Source organism: Coffea arabica, chromosome 6e (genome assembly GCF_036785885.1).
Source record: "Coffea arabica cultivar ET-39 chromosome 6e, Coffea Arabica ET-39 HiFi, whole genome shotgun sequence".
Classification (NCBI taxonomy): Eukaryota; Viridiplantae; Streptophyta; class Magnoliopsida; order Gentianales; family Rubiaceae; genus Coffea; species Coffea arabica.
This window is the reverse complement of record NC_092321.1, coordinates 7,271,843-7,297,178: the sequence shown is the minus strand read 5'-3', so window position 1 is coordinate 7,297,178 and position 25,336 is coordinate 7,271,843. Positions and strand designations below refer to the sequence as shown.

Below are 25,336 nucleotides of genomic sequence, written 5' to 3'. Positions count from 1 at the left end.
TTGTATTGACAGTAATTAGTTGCTAATGATGGCATTCTGAACTGGAGAACAATAAATTGACACGTGGCATAAATGGCTGATAAGTGGGAATGAGAAGTGGAAGTGGAAGTGGAAGTGGAAGTGGAAGTGGGGGGGGGGGGGGCTTGATTTTGGCTTTGGGTCTTTGGTTTTGGTGGTACTTTAGAGTTATTACAAAATGGAAGGGGGAGGAGAAACGGGAATTAATCGTCCGGGTGATGAGGAAGGAAGACTGACGGGGATCGTGGTGGGGCGGGGCGGTGGGGCAGGGAATTGGGAAACAGGCTGGCTCGCTTTTGGTGGAGACATTTCTTTTTCTCTGACAAGCTAAAGGAGCAGCGCAGGCAGTAGGCAATCCGTCGTGCCCTGCCCTGTGGTGCAAGTGCAACTGCAACCAATTGGTAGGTAGCATCGTACTAGCACATACCATGCTCACCCTCTAACCCTTTGCACTTATAATAATGAAATTTGAAAATGTGTGATAATATGTTTCTATAGTTCAGAGGCAGGAATCATTTCTCTTAGTCCCACTTACTTAATCCAGTTAAGTTCTCCCTAAATATAAGTCAAAATAGGAATAGAAATGGTGTAAGAGTTAAGGATTGATAAAAGTACAAAAAAAAAAAAAAAAAAAAGCATTCCTTGCCTTGCCCTACGCTATGGTAATATATATTATTGTAATTTTACCGAAGTTAACTTTACAACATGCCTATTTTTCTATTGGCTTTGTTTTGTCTTTTTTCTAATATAGAAAATTCCACATGATAACTCAGTATTAGAGTTGGAATTCCTGCCTCTTAAATACTTCCACCACTCTTCGAGAGAGTTTGCTTGCTGAGATTCAGATAAACAAAAGTTGATTTTTTTTTTTTTGTCATCGTCGCTTTTATTTATATTTTACTCTATTCTAATCTATTTGGGAGGAGATCCAATTGGACCTACGGGAGACCGGTGGGAATTGAACCACCACCGGATCAAACACCGGTATGAATATTTTAGAAGAGACACTTATTATAACAATTGATGGGAGACATGATTTGAAACCTTGACCTACCACTCCACTCGAGTCAATTGAAGGGCAGAATCTTGAAAACTAATGAAGTCCCCATTTCCTTTCTTAATCTTCAATACAACGATTATTTTTTTTCCCTCCCAAAAAGAAAGACAAGAGCCATCTGATCTGCTTATCCCTGATAAAAACGTGCAAAAATTGCAATTGACACAGTCAGTAGTCGTATGTATCACAAGTCATATGGTCTTTAGCTCTTTACGGTTGTTAAAGCAGAGGAATTACCAGTCAGTCTTAGAAAGAGTGGTCGAGGTTAGGACTGACCTGCATAGGAAAGGAAACTAGTACAAAGGGAGGAATGAATGTGCCAGAGACTGCTGGTCCTTTCTTCCAGCTTGTAAAATGGTGGGGGAAAAAGAAAAAGAAAAAGGAAAAAAAAAAAAGAAAAAGAAAAGCACGAAACGGAGCAATGAAACACGTTAGTCCTTAATTGAAGGCCAAACATATTACTAAATTTTAAAGGTTTGATCACTGAAAGTCTCAATCAATTAAGGAATAACAGACATTTGTTTCCTTTGTCGTAAACAAAATGGCACTTCTCCTTTGCCTTTTGGCCTTGGACTTGCAGGCTTGTGCATCTTGTGAAATTGTGCTGCATCTCCCTCATTGACAACAAAACCAGGAAATGTAATTGCCCCTCCTTTCTGTCTGATCAGACTAATTAAGTAGCATAGCTTTTTTACTTTTCAAGTTAAAGCAGCCATACCAATGCTACTTTTTTGATGCTATATTTGGAGATTAGTTAGCCTCTTTCTTGTTGGCATGATTTGAGATATCTCATTCTCGTGTAATTACACGTACTAATCCCCTTCTGCTCAGATTCTTCTCGGGTTAATCAGATGTGTCATAGCAGTAGTAGTGCCCATCTGTGTATCTAAACAGAAGCATGGAGCTTAAATTGAGCACTGGACAAAAATGCACTTGACGTTAATAATGATTGTTGTTCTTTGGATGCCAAACTCAAAGCCAAAGCCAAAGCCATGGGGTCCCCATTTGAAGGGTAGGCCGATGACATTAATAGCTTTTCCGCTTTATTAAGAGCAGTAGTTAGTTTTGGCTTTTGGAGGGAGGGTGAGACTTTTGATAAAATAGACTATAGGCGTGAGAATGAGAATGTCGTTGGAAAGAAATCGGAGCGAATCAGCGGGTGACTCAATTATGGAACAACAATTGGATTATATCTATATGACGCTCTTGATGTTGATGGCCCCAATTGTATCTATCTATCAACTCCTGATTTCCATCTTTCTCCCTGCCCCCAAATTCATGTCAACTCCATCTTTCTCCCTGTAAATTTCCCCTTGTACCATAGCAGTACATGCAAACCTGGGAAGAACCATCCTGTTGAATGTCTGTTTGCTCTGTAAATATGAAATCTTTTGCCTTACTTTGTCAAAAGAAAAGACTTTTTTTTTAAAAAAAAAAAAAAAAAAAAAAAAACACAGTCAGTAGTATCAGCTCTGAAATCTTTTGGCGTGCATGAATCTTTTTCCATTCAAATTTAGGTCCCAATTATTGGCTCTGAAATGCACGACAGAATTTTAAAAGCACCGATACCACTGGAAAAACTGTGTAAAATCTTCGCCTAGATGTTTCATAAGCATTGGATAGTTGTTCTTTCTTTCTCTGTCCCCATCTTTGCTTTCCAGAAAATCATTTCCTGTGGGCTGCGGCCTTACTTACAAGTTACAAGTGCTGCAATGTCACTGCCTTGGAAAGCAGCAAATATTTTTAAAGCACGCTAAGATTTCCTTGGTCCTCGACTCTGCTTTTGTTAAGTTTTTGCACCAAAACTGGAATATATGGCATAGTACTACAATCGTATATCTTTTAACTCCCAGAATCCGTTCCACAATCGTTAAACAGAATCTTTATCAGCTCCCATCTTTCTTCTGATTATTAAGAATGCGGATAATATTAATTTCCTGACGACCTTTTCATCATGGAACCGCTAGCAGGTAGCTTTTCCAGGGGGCTTCCCGGACATCATTTTGGATGGGCAGCATGCTGAAAGACGTTATGATTTTGATACAAAAAAAAAAAAAAGCTTCTTTCTGCGGAATGAGAATCGAACGTTACTTTGATCCTTTCTTGCTAATGCAGCAAGTGCTCTACTTTGGTGTGGTCGCTATTGAGTTTGACAAACTTTTCTTCACGTGCTATCCCACCTTCACACAGGAGGACCAGATTAAAGAAAGAGTGGAAAGAAACAGAGAAATAGCAAATTTTATACGCATATATGTTGTGCAGGTATACTTATTATTCCAGACATGGGACTTTCATCATGTAATGCCGCAGCTTTAAGATCTGGGAATAAGCTCACGTCGGAAATCATTAAAGCAATGACTTGTTTAAAACCTTATCCAGGACCATGTGACGCGATAAAGTCCTGTGCCTTTTTGGCCACCCACCGTGGTTTTAATTCCATAAGGCTTGCTCTCCTTTTCCTTACTCCTGGCAACGGTTCTTATTAATGCCCATAATTCTTCTAATGAAAGAGAGAGTAGGGAATCAGAAAACTACATTCTTAAATTGAACCTGCTACTTGAAGGAACCATGTTGGCTGTGCGAGTAATTGATGCATATGGTCAGTTGTCTGCCATGGAGCTGCTAAGGATGATTCAGGTCCCATCCATTTCTCTGTGTAATTCGACCATGATGCCTAACAGCTCCACTGCAAAATCTTAACAGATTTATCAGCTGTTTGTTCTTTAGAACATGGACAAGCGTTTAGTTTCCATGTCAGTAACTCTAGTTATCCAAAATGAACAGAACAATTATGGATATTCACGTGGGGCTTCTTCATCAATACCCTGGTTGATAAATATCAGTAATCACTTGATTTTAGCAGTTCCAAGTTATTTGGATGTAATCACTCAGGCATACCTTGATATTTTATGGCTTACTGAGGACAGCCCAGTTGATTAGCAATCAAAATATTTATTTAATAAAAATCAACTAAGTATCCCAAACTTGAAGGGAAAGTTACAAAAAAGCACTACTTTGGATTGGATGTTAGACGTATCTCATAATTTCAGACATTGCAATCTCTGAGAATGGTTTATCTCTAGCGAAAAGAAGAAATCAGTAATCAGTAATCTCTTCTGTCGGCACTCAGCCCCTCATGTTTCTTGTCGTCATTATCTTTTCAAACCCCTCAAGTGCTCAATTTTGAACTTCGTCAATCCTGCAACATGTCACATTGGCAAAAACCAAAATGCAGGGTGATGTTAGAACTAAACAACTCGCCAACATTAGGAGACTAACACCATAATCATCAAGGCATTTGACAAGCCTGCTTCCAGCTCAGATATGCATGCAGCAAAATCGCAATGAAAGTTTGCTAGGGTGGGTGCTCAATTGAAGCGGTGTTGACGCTCACTGACTGCCTTCCAGATTGTATGCGCCATGGTGGTTGGTCTTTGATAACAGAATTTGCCAGAGCAACTCCCACATGTTCCTATGCCACCGTTCCAGCATTTAAGAGCTCAGCATCGTAACTGGGGCTGCGGTGCACCTGTCTTGAATAGTATCATCAACAATTATTCTTTCCTTGGGCAATTAAACAATCTGGATGCTTCAGTAAATCCATAAGTTTCTTCGAGTCTCATTTCCTCCTAACTTGCCTTATTAGTGAGTGCATAATCACCTGGAAGTTGGCAATTTAATTTCTTAATAGGTTCCTAGTTATACTTCATCGTTTTCCTTCTGAATAACGCGTGGCTGTCAGTGTTGCATATATTTCCTGTTTATTCGTGAATCTCTGCAACAAAAAACGCACTAAGCTCTACTCTTATACGAAGCCAAACTGTACCAAAACTCATTTCAAGGCCTTTTCCTTTTTCCCTAGATTTTAATACCTCATTCTATCTTCTGACAGTAGCATATGGAGTATTACCGCATTCGAATATCAAATTAGTTTATAAAATTATATATTATATAAATAAATGCTATATACTATTAATACATTGTATAGGTAAATACTATTAATAATAGATAATATATAGTATTATCATGTACCTATAATCATAAAAAATATACAATGATGTATAATATACTATTTTAGTATTTGTTGTATGATTATAATACTACAAATATACAATAATACATAATTATAAGACTTACCCTTTTATACATAATTAGAATTAGATAATAAGTATAAGTACAGTACTAAATATTAAACATAATTAGTGATTAGAATTTAGATATTGATTCATCATTCATGTTTGAATCATTAAATATTTAAATATGTAACTTTTAACTTGCAAGTATTAGTATACTCTAAATTTACATTACATATACGATATGTGAATTTATATTCTTTCATTACTAATCTTGTTTGAACGTAGACAACTAAACACTATGATTAAGCAATCTAAGCGAATGTATATGAATTGCACGTCAACATATTAGTGTATTAACATTCACCATTGAAAGCAATCAAGTTATTTGCAAATTAAACATTTAAACTATATAAAAAATACGAATAAATGTAAATATAATGCAATACATCTTTAGTAAATTATAAGTGACTAAGTGTATACAACTACACAAGTGAGTTTCATTTAATTATGTAAAAATTACTATCCAATTCGGTTATAACCGATTTCATTACCGTTTTCGAATTCGATTCGGTAATTGAATGAATTCAGTTATTTCCAATTTGAATTTGAAAACAGGTGAAAGTTTTACAAATAAAATAACCAAAAAAATCGAATTCAAATAACTGAATAATCAAAATTGTTTCGAATGCAACTCTATACACGAGCAATTTTGCGAATGGATATAGTGATCATTTTGACAAAATCAGCTATGAAATTTTTGTTTAACTGCTTTCAAAAGGAAAAATTGCCATGTTGGTCCCTCCATTTTCAAGAAAAATCTTTTTAGTACCCCACATTTAAAATCAGTCAAAATAGTTCCTTAGATATAAACAATTTTGCGTGTTTAGTCCTAGAACTCGTCTTTGCTCAATTTTACAATTAAAAAAAAAAGTGCACACCTATCTCATATGCCTATAATTACAAGGGCAAAATGGGAATAAGTTCGTTTCGCTTCACTAAAAAAAAAATGCACACACATACAAATGACCACCATTTTCCCCCGATTTTCAACCATTAAAACCCTATTTCTAATTTTTAAGCAACCAAACCCCAATTCCTAATAACAAAACTTCAGAAGTGCATCGTCACAGCAGGCGAAGAAAAGGGTGTCGATATCAAATTGAAAAATGACAAAAACAATCGAAAAATATTGATGAGTCACTATATAAACAAAGAAAGAAAGTAAAACTTGAATCCAGTTGAGTATTGTGAGTTCATTTGACAAAGAAGGTGACAGATTTTGTTACCATTTTGCTCTTGAAATTATGGATTAAGGTAGGCGTGCGTCTTTTGACCCAAGAACGCAGCAAAAATAAGCTCTGGGACCAAATGGACAATATTTCTATATTTGAGGGATTATTTTGACTAATTCTGAATGTGAAGGACTTAAAAAAAGTTTTTTCCAAACATTTAAGGGGTCAATTTGACAATTTGCCTGCTTTCAAAATAGTCTGCAGCTATGATAGCAGTTGGAAGACAAAAAAAAAAAAGAAATTCAAAGTTTTCGAAAGACTGATTTGCCCCTTCAGTTTCCCTCTCTGGTTCTGAACAACTGCAGAAACTGAAAGCTGAACTTTCCATCATCGCCATCACCACAAGCTGCCGGTAGCCAAAGATCCCACCTGGCCCGCGCTTTTTGTGAATTTAAGCAGAGCTGGCTAGGTACTGCAGGAGAAAGCTTCCAACTCTCAAACTTGGCCTGCCATTCAAACTCAAATTCTCTACTGCTTCTTCAGCACATCTTGCAATCGTCGACTACGTTAGAGTTTCTCGAAAACCCATCTCAGAACCATGGAAAGAAGAAGAGGACATAACCGACAACGAAAGCACTCTTCACTACATTCTCGACCATCCCAACCCAGAAATCTCTGCATTTTTCAGCAAAGGCTTCTCACAAATCACAAACAACTTAGTCGGCCGTGCTTTGCACGGGCTCTTTGTGAAGGACCTGAGACAGTCATGGATGTTGAGCAATTTAAGTATTTTCCATGTAAATACTTTGATAGGGATGTATTCGAAATTTGGGAAAATTCAAGAGGCACGGCACGTGTTTGATCAAATGCCGGCGAGAAATGATGCTTCGTGGAATAATATGGTTTCCGGTTATGTTAAGATGGGTTATTACATTGATGCGACTAGGCTCTTCGTTGAAATGTTGGCTCGAGGGATTCAGCTAAGTGGGTTTGTTATTGCGAGTTTATTGACTGCTTTTGTTAGGGTAGAATGCATGGTTTTTGAAGGGCGTCAAATTCATAGCTTGGCGTTGAAAAATGGGCTGCTGCTACATGATGTTTTCGTAGGCACTTCGTTATTGCATTTTTACGGTGCATATGGGTTTATGTCGAGTGCTAGAAAGCTCTTTGAGGAGATGCCTGAAAGAAATGTGGTTTCTTGGACTTCATTCATGGTTGGGTTCTCCAATAATGGAGATGCTGAAGTGGTTGTTGATTTATATCAAAGAATGAGACTTGAAGGAATTGGTTATAATCAGAACACGTTTACTACTGTTATTAGTTCTTCTGGCGCTCTTGATGACGAATTTTTGGGTCATCAGGTGCTTGGTCATGTCATAAAGTCAGGATTTGAGGAAAATATTTCTGTTGCTAATTCGCTTGTGTCCATGTTTGGTAGCTTCGGTGGTGTAAAACAAGCATGCTATGTTTTCAATAATATGGTTGAACACGACACCATATCATGGAATTCGATGATAGCTGCTTATGCAAATAATTTACTTTGTGAGGAATGTTTTACATGTTTTGATGTGATGCGCTGTGATCATGGTGATATAAATGCAACCACACTTTCCACGTTGGTCTCAGTCAGCAGTACACCCGAGAATTTGAAGTGGGGAAAGGGGATTCATGGTTTAGCAGTGAAAGTGGGATTTGATTCAAACATTTGTTTGTCTAATACTCTTTTTACTATGTACTCAGAGACTGGTAGATCCAAAGAAGCAGAAAGTTTGTTCCAGGGAATGAAAGATAAGGATTTAATTTCATGGAACTCATTGATGGCTGGTTATGTTTCTGAAGGGAGGAGCTCAGATGCCTTAAGAGTGTTGGGTGGCCTTTTGGGCATAAGAAAATTTATCAGCTATGTGACTTTTGCAAGTGCATTGGCTGCTTGTTCTGATCCTGAATTCCTCGTTGAAGGCAAGATAGTCCATGGACTTGCCCTCATATTTGGATTCCATGAAAATTTGATAGTTGGGAATGCATTGGTCACCATGTATGGAAAGTGTCAGATGATGTCAGAAGCTAAGCAGGTATTCCAGAAAATGCCTGAGCTCGAGTTGGTTACATGGAATGCACTCATTGGAGGGTATGCTGAGAATGAAGAACCAGATGAGGCTGCGAAGGCCTTTAAGTTGATGAGAGAAAAAGGCGAACCTGCAAACTACATTACCATGATAAGTGTTCTGGGTGCTTGCTCAGCTCCATCCTACCTACTGAGATTTGGAATGCCGTTGCATGCACATATGATTCTGACGGGCTTTGAAACAAATGAATATGTTAAGAACTCCCTCATTACAATGTATGCTAACTGTGGTGAACTCTCTTTGAGTAATATAATCTTTGATGAATTGGTTAACAAGACCTCTGTAACTTGGAATGCCATGCTTGCTGCAAATGCTCATCATGGGCGTGGAGAAGAGGCTCTGAAACTTATCCTGGAGATGCAAAGAGCTAAAGTGGATTTTGACCAATTTAGCCTTTCTGCTTCACTGGCGGTAGCAGCGGACTTGGCTTCCTTGGAGGAAGGCAAACAACTTCAAGGGTTGGCCATTAAACTGGGGTTTGACTCGTATCACTATGTTAAAAATTCTACAATGGATATGTATGGTAAATGTGGTGAGATTGATGATATCCTAAAAATGCTTCCACAACCGAATTTGCGGTCACGATTGTCTTGGAATATATTAATATCGTCTTATGCTAGGCATGGGTATTTTCAAAAGGCTAGGGAAGCTTTTCATGAAATGCTGCAGTATGGTTCAGAACCTGATCATGTCACTTTTGTCTCTCTTCTATCTGCATGTAGTCATGGGGGTCTCGTTGATGAGGGTCTTGCGTATTTTGCTTCGATGACTTCAGTTTTTGGTGTCCCATCTGCAATAGAGCACTGTGTGTGCATAGTTGATCTTCTTGGACGATCAGGAAGACTAGCTGAAGCTGAAGCATTTGTGACAAATATGCCAGTCCCACCAAATGACTTTATATGGAGAAGCTTGTTGGCAGCATGTAGAATACATGGAAACATGGATTTGGGAGAGAAAGCTGCTAAACGTCTTCTTGAAACCAAGCCATCGGATGATTCAGCTTTTGTCTTATATTCAAATGTCTGCGCAGCGTCTGGGAAATGGCAAGATGTACAGAATGTAAGGGTTGAAATGGAATCAAATAGTGTAAAGAAGCAGCCTGCGTGCAGTTGGGTTAAGCTGAAAACTGAAGTTAGTACATTTGGAATAGGAGATCGTTCTCACCCAAAGTCCGAGCAGATATACGTTAAACTTGCGGAGCTGAGGAAAAAGATAAATGAAGCAGGCTATGTTGCTGATATTAGCTTTGCTTTGCATGACACTGATGAAGAACAGAAGGAGCACAATTTGTGGAATCACAGTGAGAGACTTGCACTTGCATATGGTTTGATAAGTACTCCTGAAGGTTCGACCTTGAGGGTTTTCAAAAATCTTCGCGTTTGTGGAGATTGCCATACGGTTTTCAAGTTTGTGAGTAGTATAGTCCAAAGGAAAATCATACTGAGGGATCCTTACCGGTTTCACCATTTTAGAGATGGCAAGTGTTCTTGTGGAGACTACTGGTAGAAGAGGGGACAGTTTTGAACTGAACTTTTGTTGAGTTTAGGCAGCGAGATCCTTAACCAATGTCAATACTTAGGCTGTAGCTGACATTGCGAACCAATTGGCTTTATAATTTGTACAGAGAATTTCTTTCCCTTATTCCATCATCGGGCGTTGCCTAGGACTATAATACTATTAATTTTTCCTGATCGCTTGCAATTTAACAATATTGAGCTCTTTAGGACTAATCTTTTTCATGGCCTTTGATAAATAATTAGGTTAAAAAGAGTTACTCTCCAGACCTTGTATAGAGAGGCATCATCTATCTTCTGTAGAAAATTGAAATTACTCACCATTACTCCAAACTACTTTCTTGTTTGTATTTCTGAAGTCACATAAAAACCTCATATTTAATTTACAGTGTACTTCGTTTGCGAATTACTGAACTTAGAGAATTACTTGGAATTGACATATTAGAAGTTGCTACTCCACCCCATTTGTATCAAAAAAAAATAAAATAAAATAAATTTGCGAATTAGGGGGGATAATTATTGTACGCTTAAGACAACTTTTGGTTGGAGAAATATGGGCAATAGTTGTGGCTGTTACGATTCAAAAACAATAATGTAATATTTTGTGCATGATTACAACACAAATAGAGAAATTGAATTTTGTACCTATTTGTTTCCTCTGCCTAGCTATTAGTGATTTAGTGATATGAAAGACAGCTTATTCTCTAGTTAAAAAGATGTAGCCCAAAGTGGTTGCTATTAGCATTTTCTTATGAATTTGTTCATTCGACAGCGTTTCGAGTTAAGAACAGATGCACCTTGAACTAATTAATCTTCTTGAGTCAGGCAACATTATGAGCTTTGTTCATCTTACCAATACCAACTGATGCAGCTGTTTACAAGACTATGGTCAACTGATGCAGAAATAAGTTGAAAAAAAATGACAATTTTGATTTACGATTCAAAATTCTCCTCGGCGAAAGATGCCTTTATTTTAGACCCAAAAAATTCTTAGAATTTTGTTTCCGAAAAAGAGTCCTAATTATGATTTCTCCCAAGTCCCAACAACATCTTAGATTTGCAGAAGTGTAAAAATACAGCATCCTCCATAGTTTTCCAACAACCCCCTCCTATTTTCAAGAAACTCACCAATCACCATGTCCTGCTTTGCTTACCCGTCAAATTTTTACTGTGTCCCACAGTAAAATATAATTCCTAGGGTATAACAGTAAAATCCCGTATCATTGGCACTTGCCCGTATGCTCAAGAAATAAAAGACTAAAAAATTACTGGAAAAATTCAGACAAAACCTTAAAACCTCTGGCCGGGAGTTTCTCCATTGCCTCTCCGACGTAAGTTCCTCTTCGCTCTTATCTTTGTTTATCTGCTTTAATATTTTAATACTGCTTTTCCCTCCAGTTTTTCGACGCCTACGATACCTTAAATCATATTGGATTTTGAGATGTAGCGCAATAAGTTATTCTGTATTAGTTTCTTCTTGTTTTTGGTGTAGTTTTCGATTTTCAATGCAAGCTGTTGGACGAAGTACATTTTCTTTCACAAGTTTTGCAGTGGTTGATTCTGGGTTAGATTTTTGTCGTAAGTATTTCATACAAGAAAAGTGATGATTTTAATTTGGCACGATGAATTTCTCTAATTTGTCTAGCAAAGTGGGTTTTAGTTATTCGCTTAAGTTGTTTGAATCATGCACACGCATCCATCATAAAACTGCAGCTTTGCTTTGCTCACATTCGGCAGGCGTTTGATATTTTGTTGTTTGTACTTTTTGGAGATAATTAACTGATGTTTTTCTCTATGTTCTCAACGTTAATTCGTTGCTTAGTTTGGTAATCAAAACAGTTCCTGTTTTGTCCAAGGATGGCTGTGCTGAACTTCTTTTCCTTTTATTTGCTGATTGCTTGCAGAAAAGCCCTTTACTTTGCTGGGTTGTTAGGGGCTCAGCCTTGTTTTTGGGAACCTGCCTTCAATTATTTTAGGTGGTTTGCTTCAAGTGTTCTTAGTTCATATAAATCCTCCAAGTCTCTGAATACTCCCCCATTTGCAGATTGATATGAAATTGAATTTAAGTGCTTTAGTCAAATTGCGCTCCCTATTTTCAGCCACCCAAAGGTTCAATCTGTCCTTGTTTAGTGCTTTTGCGATTGAAACAGTCATTTTGAACCCTAGATCCTATGCTACAGCAGCTTTGCCAGTGGTTGAAACTTATGGTGAAAAGGTTAAAACTGTTGGTATTCAAAAGAAACCATTAGATCCTGCTGATGTTTTAAGGAGCTGGGGTTGTAGTGAAAATGATGTGTCCACTATTTTTCTCCGCCGGCCATCCTTGCGTAAAATGGATGTAAACAACCTTCAATCCAAGCTTCACACACTCAGTGGTTTGGGTATCTCCTCATCTGACCTGGCAAAGATTATTTATTGTCGTCCCCGCTTTCTCAATTGTCGACTCAATAAAAACTTGGATGAACGCATCGAGTATCTTCAAGCACTGTTTGGTTCTAGGGAAGTTCTGCTCAAGGCTATACTCCGCAATCCATCACTGCTCACGTATGACCTTCATAATAGTATAAAACCTGTTATTGCCAGGTTCGAGAATGTTGGTCTTAGCAGAAAGGACTTGATCCCTATGCTCATCTCTCGGCCCACATTGATCCCCCGGTGTGCTCTGAATGATGAAAAGATGGACTACATACGTCGAACTGGGGTCTCAAAGGTTTCAAGGATGTATAAGTATGTGGTTACTCTCTTTTCCATCTCTCGTCTTGAGACAATCCATGAAAAGATGGCGAATTTGGAGAAATTTGGTTTTTCTGAAGATGAGATACTGAAATTATTTGGACGCTCTCCTCTTTTATTAACACTTTCTGTTGATAAAGTTCAGAGAAACATGACTTTTATTTTGGGCACTATGAAGCTCTCTGCCAGCAGTGTATTACGTAATCCATGTCTCCTGTACTTCAATTTGGAGACCTTGTTGAGACCACGTTATCTTCTTGCAGAGAAGATTGATGATATGGGTCTTGTTCCTCAAGTCAGGGGGCCTTCTATGGTAAGAGCTTTGAGGATGACTGAGAAGCGATTTATCAAGGCATTCATTAGTTGTCACCCGGAGGCTGTGGCCAAGGAATTGATGTCATTCTATACTAGTGCAAAAGGTATTAAGAGATTAGCTGAATCCTCAAAAAGAAGCGTCCAAAAAGGATTTCCCTTCTAAGTCTTTTGTCAACTCAGTACTGATAAATTCTAGCTTCTTCACTCTTGCCCTGCCCCTAGATTTTGTCATTGTTTCAAACCTTAAGTTTAGTTCTTACAAACAGGACATTCTCTGTATGAAAGGAGCTTGTCTCATTTTTGTTACTTTTCTATACATAATGCATTGATACTGGATATTCCTCGTCATCAAGAAAGGAACCATGGGAAAAATGGGTCAAACATATAAGTATTTACATTCCCATCTGGTCAAAAAGCGAGACTTTTCTGCTGCCATTAGAGTGGTGCACAGAAGCCAGAAGTGCATGTTCAGTGGTATGCAGTTGTCATTGTGCATTGCCTCTGCTTCTGTTTTTCTTTTTTTTTTTTTTCCTTCCCCTGTAACGTTTTATTTGACTTTGAATCTATGTATTCTGTGCGTTACTGAACCACTTACAATCTGCATGGACAAAATTTGTACACTTTACGAGGTTTGCTTGTACTTTGGCTGCTTCTCTCTTTTTGCTTTTGCTAGCTTTTTTATGTTCCGTTTAGAACCAAAATGTTTGCGTTTCTCATGCAAGTTTGTTTGTTTGGATTGGGCAAAGCATTTCGTTGCATCAGTTGATCTGTTTTTAGCAGCTTGCAAGAGTCCAGGTGGAAGTCTTAATATTCTTTGTTCATTTTTACGGTGTCTTGTCCATCACTATTGCTTGTTTTACTTGGAGGTGTTGTATAAATTGCTTATGATGCAGCTGATGAATGTCTATGGGTTTGTTTTTTGGAAAAGCTTGTCAAGTCTTAATCCTGAGCTCTCTGCAATTCTGAGCTTTTGCTGCCACATGGGTTTAGAGAAAATCTCGATGTTTGTGGATGGACATTTGTGTAGTTACTGTCACGGTGAGTGCTCTTACAAATTTCTGTTACTTTTGTTCATGCAAATCATGTAGACTTCGACTAGAGCAGCGCCAGCACTGTCAACTGGTGAAAGTCCAGACTGGTAGCTGCCATGGCCGTGGTATGGAAAATGAATGGTGTGTTTTGCAAGAATCCTCATCATAGGGTTGCGTCTCTACTGCCGTTTGGACCTATATAATTTATGAAACCACGATTATGCTGGCAACAAAAAGGATGGTAGGTAACCTTTAGAAGAAACAATGAACGGTTTGTCTGTCAAGAGGAAAATTACAGACTGGGAAGCATCAATTAGTGAAGCATACGTAATTGAGAACATTAAAAGGTGCACTAAGATTCACCAATCTGTGGCTCCATGTTGCATGCTGGGATGTTTTCGGAGACCGGTTCATTGGCAGCGATTTTTTTTGTTGAAAATTGATATCATAGAGCACGAACGAAGCCTCGTTTTGTGATTATAATCAAATTTTCGGAGGGTTGCAAGCGAGAGATTTGTTTAATTACTTTTTTTCTTGACCTCAGCTAAAACCTTCCTGAGGAAAAACATAGTCCAGTTCTAAAGGGAATCACTAATTAGACAATTGATGATGCTTTATTAGACAACTTGATTCAAGGCTGGAATCCAGCCCAAACAACCACCGACAACTTCGCCGTATCCTTCGAGAGCTGGCCCAGAGCTATGTTGATGGGTCGAAAGTCCAAACTGATAGTAGTTGCAAACAGATTGACCGCCAGACGTTAAACTATCTTGGGCCTAGTCCAGGCCAGCTCTAGCGACTAGAGTTCTTCTGGTTTCGACATTTCACTAGCCAATGGAAGAATGGAAAGAGCAAAGAAACCACCAAAAAGGAAATATATATATATTTAAAAAATGCAAAAATTTTCCGTCGTTTGGGATGTATAAATGGAAAGGAGTAAGTTAAATGGGAGGAAATGGAAGGATAGAATTGCTAAAACAATTTTCTATAGAAAGTGGAGAAATTGTGACCTAAGGTATAAGGCTTAAGAACAGAATCATATTTGCCTCATCAATTGTAAATCATTCTATTCCTCCTAAATTTCCTCACTAAGCGGGCGAAACTTACAAAATCTCTCTCACTCTCTCCCTTTTCTTTCCTCTCATAACTTAAATTTTCTCTTCCTCTCTTCGTTCTCATGAATTCCCAAACTTGGCCTTAGTCTTTTTGACTATTTTGCTTTCATACTTAATTTTGTTAATCTTTCACTAGCAATTCTACTATTTATCTGAAAGGAGGTTTAGTGGTTTTTTTTTTTTTTTTTTTTGGAGGTTTCTGTTAATATAGCAGATTTATTCTGCATTTGGGAAAAAAGAATGTACAATAATCACAAGGCCCGGGTAAAAAATTGGTGTAATAAATTCATGTTGTTCAATAAATGTAACAATCATATATATGTATTCTTTCAAGAATCAGATGAATTTTAACAATTTTTCCTCGACGAATTCTGCTTGGGCCGGCGGTGCTGGCATTTGCTGGTTCTATAACTCATAATATTTCACTTCCAAAGCTTTGATCTTTTATCACAGCATAATCAAACGGGAATGACAAATTTGTATTTTAAGCACATCTTATGTGTCATTGTCAGGATAAGCACAAAAAGGAATGATAAAAATTTAGGGTTTGGGGATTCCAACATGTATTTAAGTGAATACTTACTAACTAGTTTTTTGGGTCAAACACGCAAACGTATTCTTCTGCCCCCCCCCCCCCCCAAAAAAAAAAAGAAAATAGGAAAAGGAAGAGTATCTTCAAGGAAGTAATGGACAAGAAAAGGACTAGTAGCATATATTCAACTAAAAAATAGCCAATAAAGAAAGCAGACGTTTTTTTTTCTAAGACTGAAAATCGGCTTTATGAGCGATTCTGAACTTTTAGTTGACACTAGACGCGAAAGCTAAAGGGTCAGAGAAATGAATAACCATTTGTTAGACCTGTATTTTGATCCATCTCTATCAATTTCCTCGAATTCTTGTCTTCAGCAATACTCTAAACTTCTTCTTTTTGTTTAGGAAGACGTCTTTTGTGAATGAGGCCGACCAGAGTGATTCTGAATTCATTCCCCACTTTCTCATGCTCCAGATGCTATACGCCCTTTATGCTCCTGCCTTCTGTATATAGGTCAAACTCTAAAACGAATTTCGACACTTGAGCTACCACTAATTTTCTCAGACTCCTATCTATGGTGAAAGCCATGCATCTAGTCTACTCTCATGACCTGGTTAATGTATCTCAAACAAGACCACACAAAAAAAAAAAAAAAAATTTTCAAATTACAAATATCTTTTACCAGTCTATAGGCTCTAAATATATAGCTTGGCCATCCATGGCTTCAGATGTTTAAACGATGATTCTTCAGTAGATTGTTTGAGTTCCAACCTCACTGCTGTGTTTTTTTTTTTTTTTTTTAAAAAAAAAGTAAGATCGATAAAATAAATTCCAGCACTCTTGTATCCAAACACATCTTCTTCCGCGTTGATTTCAATAACCCGTTTATCTGTGTAAGAATTTTCGAGGAAAAATGATACTAGTATTTTATATGCGCACGATTCATTGCGATAGATACCAAAAGAAAACAAAGAAGAAGAAGATATTTGCATGTATGTGTCTTTTGCACGGGCATGTTGCGATTTACAGTCGCTTTTTACTTTTTTATAGGTAAACAACTCAATTTTCATTAACTGAATGAACGTTAAATTTTCTCAAAGCTTTCATGGCACCAGAAAAAAAAGAAAAGGGAAATGAAATTCGAATATTAGATGGATATGGATAAGCATACATGTATAGAAGCGAGGGCAACGGCAGTCAGTGATTAAGGAAGAAGTTTGGAGGAGGATAAGTATCCTGAAAATGTAAAAACCCCCAAAGCCAAAATCCATCAATCATTGTTGACGCATAATGGAGCCATATCGTCGAATCTAGCTATCCCAAATGAATTATTAGGAATTTAGTAGTAGTAGTAGAACGATCGGTTTCTGGTGATGCTGATCATCGTCTTCTGATACGCCCAGTTAAAATGATTCTTACGACAAAGCCTTACAGCCCGTAAATGTACCTGTCATTTGCTTTCCGCAAAGCCCTCTATACCAAGAATATTTCATATCCTTATAATGCAGCAATAAAGATTAATAAAGACCATTCTTTCTTCCTCCTTACTTTACATACAGCCCTTTTGAATTTGAACTGGATGGAATTTTCAATTCTTTGATGTTTTCTCTCCTTTTTCATTTTTCAATCAATTTAATTTGTTAAAGCAGGCGCAACAAAGTCTTGTAGTTGGATTGGATAAAGAAGAGGAATAGAATCTCTAAAAAATCGAGTATCGGTGTCTGAACTTTCATTGATTATTCTTATACTCCCCCCACAAAACTGCAATTCTTTAATTTCTTGGTCTTCTTCCAACTCCAACTCCAACTAATTAATATATGTTTATAATAATTGATATTGAATGTGTGGGGCTGCCGAAACTAATAATCTTCTTGTGATCAAGCTACACGTACGTACGTAGGTCCTTTGCAGCTAAGCATCTCCATGATAAAACACTATAGTATGTTAGAAAACCACTTGGCTTTTATGCATCTCTTCCAACTTCCTTAATTAGGCTTTCATTTGTTTTATACTTTTATTAGATGGGCATCTGATCAAAAAGCCTTGACATGCATATATGCCTGCCAGGCTGCATGCCTCACTTTTCCTTCTATAGTATGCTTGGAATTTTAGTTCATTAGTTCAACGAGACGTTTAGTTTGGCACTAGATTTTTGTTCCCTTGAAGTGACAAACTAATTTCTAGTCCTCAACTATAATCATCAAGATTGCACAAAAAGAAAAAAGGGGAATGGTATTGGCACTTGTCAAAAATTCAGTAACGATTATTCACACACACACATATATATATATTTATATGTATAAGCAATGGAAAAATTCAGTAAAGAATTAAGGCAGCGGAAACTTGAAAAGAACATCGGGGAGGATCAAACACCAAAGAATACAATGCTCCTACTTTGGGCTTTTCTTTTGCAGAAACACACGTGATGGGCTTTGTAAAAAGTACTACCACAAGATAGGCTTTTTTGTTTTCCTTTCCATGGGCGATTTTGGTCCTTGTGCACCATCAAAGCCAGTCAGCAATCAGCATCAAAATTCGGGTTCTGGGATTCCGCAAATGGAGGAGAATTTATAAGCTCGTTTTCCCAAGATTAATCAGACTCGAAGAAGGAAGAGTTTGTCATAGAAAGTAATCCACCAGAATAGTATTTGTTAACTGGGATCAACACTGTTCTTATTATTTTTTTTTTCCCAAAACGGAAATTAGAAAGAAAAGGGAATAAACTAACTTGTCAGCTCAGAAATTAAAAGAATTGTAGCACTTGAATCAGTAATATCGAAAGAGAAGCAATATTCAACAAATCAGTAGTGAGTTGAGTGTTTAATTTTCTCTTGAGATCTTCAAAAACTGAAAAAGATGAAGGAACGAGTAAACACGCGCGCCACTCCGGGGTTGCATGCATGAAATCGATGGGCTTGAGAAATTTGTTATTTATATAAATATATCTACGAAATCGAAATTTGTTATATATATATATATATATATATATATATAAACTGGGCTAAGAACCAGTTCGTCGGAGGAAGATGAGGGTTTCTTTCTCCGTCTCATATTCTTCTCATTGGAAGCGAAGCGAATATTCTGTGGGTTGCCACTTCATACATATTTACAGATTTATAGGCCAGACAAAAGGGATATTCAGACAAAGGACGACGATATCGGGGCGGAATATCACGACACGTGTCTCGAGGAGAATCTCCGCCATCACGCATTGCCATGCCATCCAAATGCATGTCTTTTTGATTCCCCCAGACTAGAAACTAAGCGCGGAGAAAGATAGAGAGAGAGAATAAAATTTTTTTTAAAAAAAGGGAAATTGATTCCTAGCTAGGAGTGAATTTCATGGAGAGAAGCAGCAGTGCAGTAGTAGTACAGAATTACATGGAGAGAGAGAGAGAGAGGAGAAAGTAGAAAAGGAAAAAGGATGAAGAAATAAAGAAGGGAGAGAGAGAGAGAGAGAAAGAAGAGAGAATCTGCACAAAAGGCGTGGGTTGGAGTCTTGTACGAGAAGACTGATCATAGAAAGTGACCAGCCAACCCTCTTCATCGTCGTCATGCCCCAATTGCCTCTTTTTATACTCCATTTATTAGTATCACATTTTTTACAAAGGGAATTCTTGGCACTATTATCTCTCTAGTAGTATTTCGAATTTTGGAGTGCTGTTATCTATTTTGAATTGAAAACTAGTACTATAAATTTAATTGGGATTAACCTCTCACTTTTCTTTTTAATTTTAAGGAAAATGTTTCGAATCCAAAAACTCTCTTTCTTTCGTACCATCCAATTCATATCTTCTTCTTCTTCAGGAATGCCGTCGAATACGCATTGCTGTGTGGGTTATACTGTATTTCTTGCTATTCTTTCTAATTGATGCTCCTTCTATTGTTGTACTATGTAATCTAGTTGAAGTTAAGGGGGAAAAAAAAACACAAGATAGGAAAGCATCCAGTTAATGGTACAGAAAAAAAAAAAAAACTGAGAGGTGATTTTTTTTTCTTTATTCCTTTCTGGCTGCAAAAGGAGGCAAAATGTATATCGAGTTGAGCGTGCATCCTCTCAGCCTTGTAGTATACTCCTGGAATGTGTATATCCTTAGCCAAGAAGTGATGGAAAACCATTTTTTTGGAGGGGGGGGGGGGGGGATAAAATGGCAAATTTTGAACTCATATTTGATTATTCACATGTGGATCCTGACCCAAGATCCGAACTTTCTCGCTGCCCACAAAAGAAATTATGAAATATCAACAAAGAATCTTCCTACCTTCCTACCCACTTCATTAAAGTTAGTAGCAGAAGAAGATTCCCTCTTAATCTCCTCCTTTAATTAATGTCTTTTTTTATTTTTTTTAAAAAAATATATATATAGCTTAGAGATAGAGATGCAAATTAATATCCATAGGCTTCCTTCTTTCGGCTTTAATTTTTAATACTTTCGGGTTAATTTTTTCTCCCCTTAATTTAGAATCGTAAAATTGGAACTCAGATATTCCTTGCTTGGAAGCAAATATTATATTCTTTTATAATCACTCTGTCTCAAACACCAGATTAGATATATTCCCTTCTCCTCCGATCCTTTATCTACTGCACTCAAATGCAGAACAATTATGCAACTTTTGAAACCAAAAAGTGAGCTGCTCTCTCTTGGTGGATTGATACTCAACACAAATTGAATATATCCTCTCCTCCGATCCTCTTTTATTTAAATACTTAATTGGTGTGCGTACAACAAAGAAATTCTGCAAAAGGGTGGATGGTATTGGTAGTATATGCTCTGGCAAAAAGAAAAAAAAAAAAACTTTTTACGTGTTACGAACTAGTGTTAATTAGTGTGGTAGTAATTAAATCAGAATCATCTGAATTCAAACCAATAAATAAATAAATAAATTGTGATTCAATGCTTTTGAAGGATGCCTTAAAGTACCATAAACCGTATACGTGTGCTAAATTCTGCCGCTTGTCGGCTCCGTAGAGGTTTCCATTTACATGATTAGTCAATCACAGCCATTAGCTTACCTTTTCCCAAATTTTAATACTAATAAAGATTCACGGCCATTTAAAATTTTTCTTTCTTCTTCTTCTTCTTCTTCTTCTTCACACACACGCACTGAGACATCCTATATTGTTTAGGTCCAAAATCTTTCTTGTTTTTTGTCATTTCCCCCCTTACTGTGTTTAGCCAATAAGACATTCCATTAATGGCACCATGAGAATAGTTGCACAATTCGTTTTTTAGTTTTTTTTTAAATAGTAAGTGGGAGGTCTCGAATTCGCAGCCTATCTTTAACGCTCTATTCCCCCTACCATCCAATCCATACGTCCGCTATCACCATCTAATAAAGCACTATTAATGTATAAAGTGATCGTATCATCTAATACAAGTATTAATGTACAAAGTGAGTTCAAAACAAATGCATGTTACTCAGCTCATGCACATGCAGCCAGTAGCTACATGTTTATGTGTTTGGATAGTAGATTATTTAAGATAATTTTGTGAAGAAAACACTATAGTACTTTTTTGATGTGATGTATGTGAGATAAAAAGGTGATTGAAAAACATGTTGATGAGACAAGCAAGTCAGTGTGTGTAAATAACGTGTAATCCAAACAAAGTGAATTCAAATTTCCTTCAATATGTTACACTAATATTTGTAAACTATTATATATGTTAATTCTAAAGGCAAACACTGCATGGCGGGGTTCGTCGCTTTCTTCCTGCATCAATCTTTGCTACTAACCTACCAAGAGTTGCTTCTTCCCAATTAATTTTGACACTGATCCTTATCCTACTATAGCTATCAAGTATATGTCCCATGCACCATTCTTGCATGCATATTTGGTTTGTGCCACGGATTAAAGGTTATTCATGCCTTGAAGAATCATTTGGTACATGGCTACTTTTTAAAAAAGAAAAGAAAAAAATTGAGATTCCCATTAGGCCAAATGTGCTTTTTTTTTTTTTTTTTTCAATTGACAACTTTCTAAAAAATTCTATGCTAAACCAAGGCTTATGAACAAAATACGAATACCGTGCACAGGGAAAAAGAAAAGAAAAAGTAAGACTGAGGAAGAAGAAGAAGAAGAATCATCTTTTCTGTTGGTGATTTGAATTCGTACAAAGACTGTCCCAAAGCAAAGCCGAGCCTTGGCAAAGGTTCTTCTACAACCAACAAGAGACACTTTCCCTAACCAGTAACCCACATGACCCACACCGCAGGTGTCAGAGAGCTAAAAAAAGGACTCACAGATTCTTCTCTTCTCTAATCTTCTCCCAGCCAAGGCAGTAAGTAAGTAAAGGCACCCCACCCCTTCAGCTTCACACACATCTGATTTTTAGCTTTTTGCCTTTGCTCTTTGCAAGAAGTTACCATCCCTGCTCTTTATCTATCTATCTATCGTCCTTGCTTTTCCTTTTCTCTCTCATAACCGCTGCTTTATTCTCCCTCGAACTCAACCCTAAAAAGAAGACCATCCCCCTCCCTCCTCAATCCTCCTTGTGTTCACAAACAACATCCCTTTCCATTCTCTCCCTCCCAACACACCCCCCCCCCCTTTTTTTTCTCTGTTTGAAACCAAGAACCAAGCAAAGAGGCCCCCCTCTCGCTCACAGCCTAATTCTTCCTATTTGAGCATGAACATTATTTTTGAGTAGAAATTCTTGTCGAACATCTACGTAAATTTATTAAATTATCAACTGCTGTTTCTAAGGACATACGTGAATGATGGCATCACCCTCAGAGCTTAGCCTCGACTGCAAGCCCCACAGCTATTCCATGCTTCTAAAATCTGTGGGAGAGCAGTCTGACCAGGCCCATAAGCTTGAGGAGTTTCTTTCTCGTCTTGAAGAAGAAAGGCTCAAGATTGATGCTTTCAAACGGGAGCTTCCACTTTGCATGCAACTGCTTACCAATGGTAATCAATCAAGGCTCACAACCATTTATGATTCCGTGTCACGCACATTTTCCCATTATTTTAGGCAAGCATTCGGGCTTTTACTAATGCAACACATTTGGAGAAATACATTTGCCTTTTTGACAAGTTAAAGAAACAAAAATTGTAAATTCCAGATATTGAATATTCATGCATGTTCTTTGAAGTAGTAGTACCTAGCTTTAGTCTTCTTTTCGTCTTTTCCATTGATAGGATAGAGAAATACCAGCTTTGCATCTGCACAAACTTATTTGTAGCGAATGAATCTATATAGCATCTAAAGTAGCTGGCTATTAATCTAGACATATGATTTTCACGACATGAAGAAGAAATAATTCACCCAAAAGCCTAAAGCTCTGAACTTTATTAACTTGTATTACAATCTTATTTGCTTTTAACTGTCCGGATTATCAGCAATGGAGGCTTCAAGGCAGCAGCTACAGTCCTACAGAGCTAACCAGGTGCCAAAGCCCCTCCTTGAGGAATTCATTCCTCTCAAGCATCCAAGTTCGGAAGGATCAGATAAGGCGCCAACCATGTCTGACAAAGCAAATTGGATGACATCGGCACAACTATGGAGTCAAGCAAGTGATCAGGGAACCAAACAACAATCCCCCGTGACATCTCCTAAAGGAACTACCGATATTGGTTTTGGTGCTGTCAATCCTAAGCAAGTTTTGGACAACAAGCAGAGAAACGGAGGAGGAGCTTTCCATCCATTTTCCAAAGATAGATCAATTTCCTGTCCATCCCACGCTTTAAGGGCAATCCCGGATTTGGCCCTTGCTTCTTCTCCAGATAAAGATCATGCGGGAGACAAAAAGATCATTCCGGAAAGCGATTTAAGGAGAGAAAGTTCTTGTAGGGTTAACAGTGGCAGTGGAGTAGTACTGGAACAAGGCAAAGGAGCTACAACTGGTCAGGCTGATTCTCAAACAAATAGCAATCCCAACACTACAAGCAGTCAGACCCACAGGAAGGCTAGGAGATGCTGGTCCCCTGATCTGCACAGGCGATTTGTTAATGCACTTCAGATGCTAGGTGGCTCCCAAGGTACTACTAATTTTTAAACAAGTATCTACTAGAAAAGTGGCACTAGTTAAATTTAGAATTGATGTTGATGGTCAAATGGCATAGCTATCATTATTATTAGCATCGTTGGGGTGTACTGTTAAATCATGGAAGAAATTGCTGTAGTGCAGTTATTATCATGTGACTGATCATCAGTAGTCTAATCTTTTGGGATTTGTTTGTGGTTAATGATTGCAGTGGCCACCCCAAAACAAATCAGGGAACTGATGAAGGTTGACGGCTTGACCAATGATGAAGTTAAAAGCCACTTGCAGGTTGGTCTCTAGTACTGAATTGCTTTCTCTCTCTCTCTCTCCCCCCACTTTTTCTTACAGGCAGTGCACTGAGAACCGGAAACAAAGTACAACAGACATGCATGTCTGCATGAAAGACTCGATCTTTATCATTATCCTTGTTTTGTCAAAGTTGTTTTGTAAACTATTACTCTGCAATCAAATCTGCATATTCAAATAAACATTGCAAGTCATTGATCCCTAACAACAACAACTGCTCTACATTGCTGCCGCTCTTCTCATGTTACCATTTCTCTGATTGGTCTTACAGAAATACAGACTTCACACAAGAAGGCCTAGTCCAAGTTCACAAGCTGCAGTATCTGCACAACCCCAGTTGGTGGTTTTAGGGGGCATATGGGTTCCGCCAGAGTATGCTACAGCAGCTGCCGCCGCCCATGGAGGAGCACCGGCCGCCCTTTACGGCGCACATCCAACTACCCATGCATCGGCTCATTACTGTGCCACCCCAGTGCCCCAAGAATTCTATCCTGCTCAAACTCCTCCACCTCAGCCACCCCATCACCAGTTGCATCACCACCCTCTCCACAACCAGCTCCATGTCTACAAGCCACCCTCACAGACCCAAAGCTCTCCTGAGTCTGATGTCCGCGGCAACGGCGACCGGTCGGAGAGCATCGAGGATGGCAAGTCGGATAGCAGTAGCTGGAAGGTTGACAGCAATGGTGAAAATAATGCTGCTGAGAGAAAAGTTTTGGTGCTGAGAGAAGACGGCGAAGAGAGCAATGGAAGTGAGATCACTCTTAAATTCTGAGTTCTGACATTTTTTTCTGGCTGATTAGAACTATTAGGATTATAGTTAATCAGTATGATTCAGATTAGATTAGATTAGATTAGATCTAAAGCTTCTAACTGTTGATGATAATTGATAAGGTCCTTTTAGTATTGTACTGGACGTGGAGAGGAGGGTAAAAGTGGCAAGCAGTCACCAATATTTGCTGGGCATAAACCGAAAAAGTCGAGTAGTTGTTTGTTTGTTTTGTCGATAATTCCATTCTAGTATGTTTCAGACTCTCGATGTCCTGTCAACAACAAAATGTGCAGATTGGCTTTTTAACTTTTGGTTTTCGGGAGTTTTTTTGTTTTCTTTTACATGTATTTTCTTGATTTGACAGATTTGCCCCCTAGTTTCGTTCCTGAATTGACAGTTCGATACCAACTATAAGATGCTGCAGTTTGTATTTTCTGTAATTGAAGGAGAAAAGCAAGACAGAAGCTAAAACTTTTTGGTGGCAATAAATTTGATTACCAACTAGATTGTAGCTCATTCCAGT

The 25,336-nt window shown here is 37.9% G+C and overlaps 3 protein-coding genes across 4 annotated transcripts; all 3 read left to right on the top strand.

Annotated features, from left to right (window-relative positions):
* Positions 1-6,844: 6,844 nt before the first annotated feature.
* LOC113695312 (pentatricopeptide repeat-containing protein At3g26782, mitochondrial-like) lies at positions 6,845-10,239 on the top strand. The gene has a single exon (XM_027214350.2). The coding sequence runs from the start codon at positions 7,154-7,156 to the stop codon at positions 10,013-10,015; it is 2,862 nt and encodes a 953-aa protein (XP_027070151.1). The 5' UTR covers positions 6,845-7,153; the 3' UTR covers positions 10,016-10,239.
* Positions 10,240-11,100: 861 nt separating this feature from the next.
* Positions 11,101-13,722, top strand: LOC113695135 (uncharacterized). Of its 2 annotated transcripts, none has more exons than XM_027214123.2 (2): positions 11,101-11,354; positions 12,068-13,722. In XM_027214123.2, the coding sequence occupies exon 2, from the start codon at positions 12,074-12,076 to the stop codon at positions 13,232-13,234; it is 1,161 nt and encodes a 386-aa protein (XP_027069924.1). In that variant the 5' UTR covers positions 11,101-11,354; positions 12,068-12,073; the 3' UTR covers positions 13,235-13,722. The 2 variants fall into 2 exon arrangements, with proteins under 2 accessions (XP_027069924.1, XP_027069921.1); XM_027214120.2 differs by having other exon boundaries at positions 11,102-11,354; positions 11,928-13,722.
* Positions 13,723-22,277: 8,555 nt separating this feature from the next.
* On the top strand, positions 22,278-25,119 carry LOC113695463 (myb family transcription factor EFM). Its single transcript, XM_027214577.2, has 4 exons — positions 22,278-22,659; positions 23,092-23,730; positions 23,947-24,023; positions 24,313-25,119. The coding sequence occupies exons 1-4, from the start codon at positions 22,467-22,469 to the stop codon at positions 24,814-24,816; spliced, it is 1,413 nt and encodes a 470-aa protein (XP_027070378.1). The 5' UTR covers positions 22,278-22,466; the 3' UTR covers positions 24,817-25,119.
* Positions 25,120-25,336: the final 217 nt, after the last annotated feature.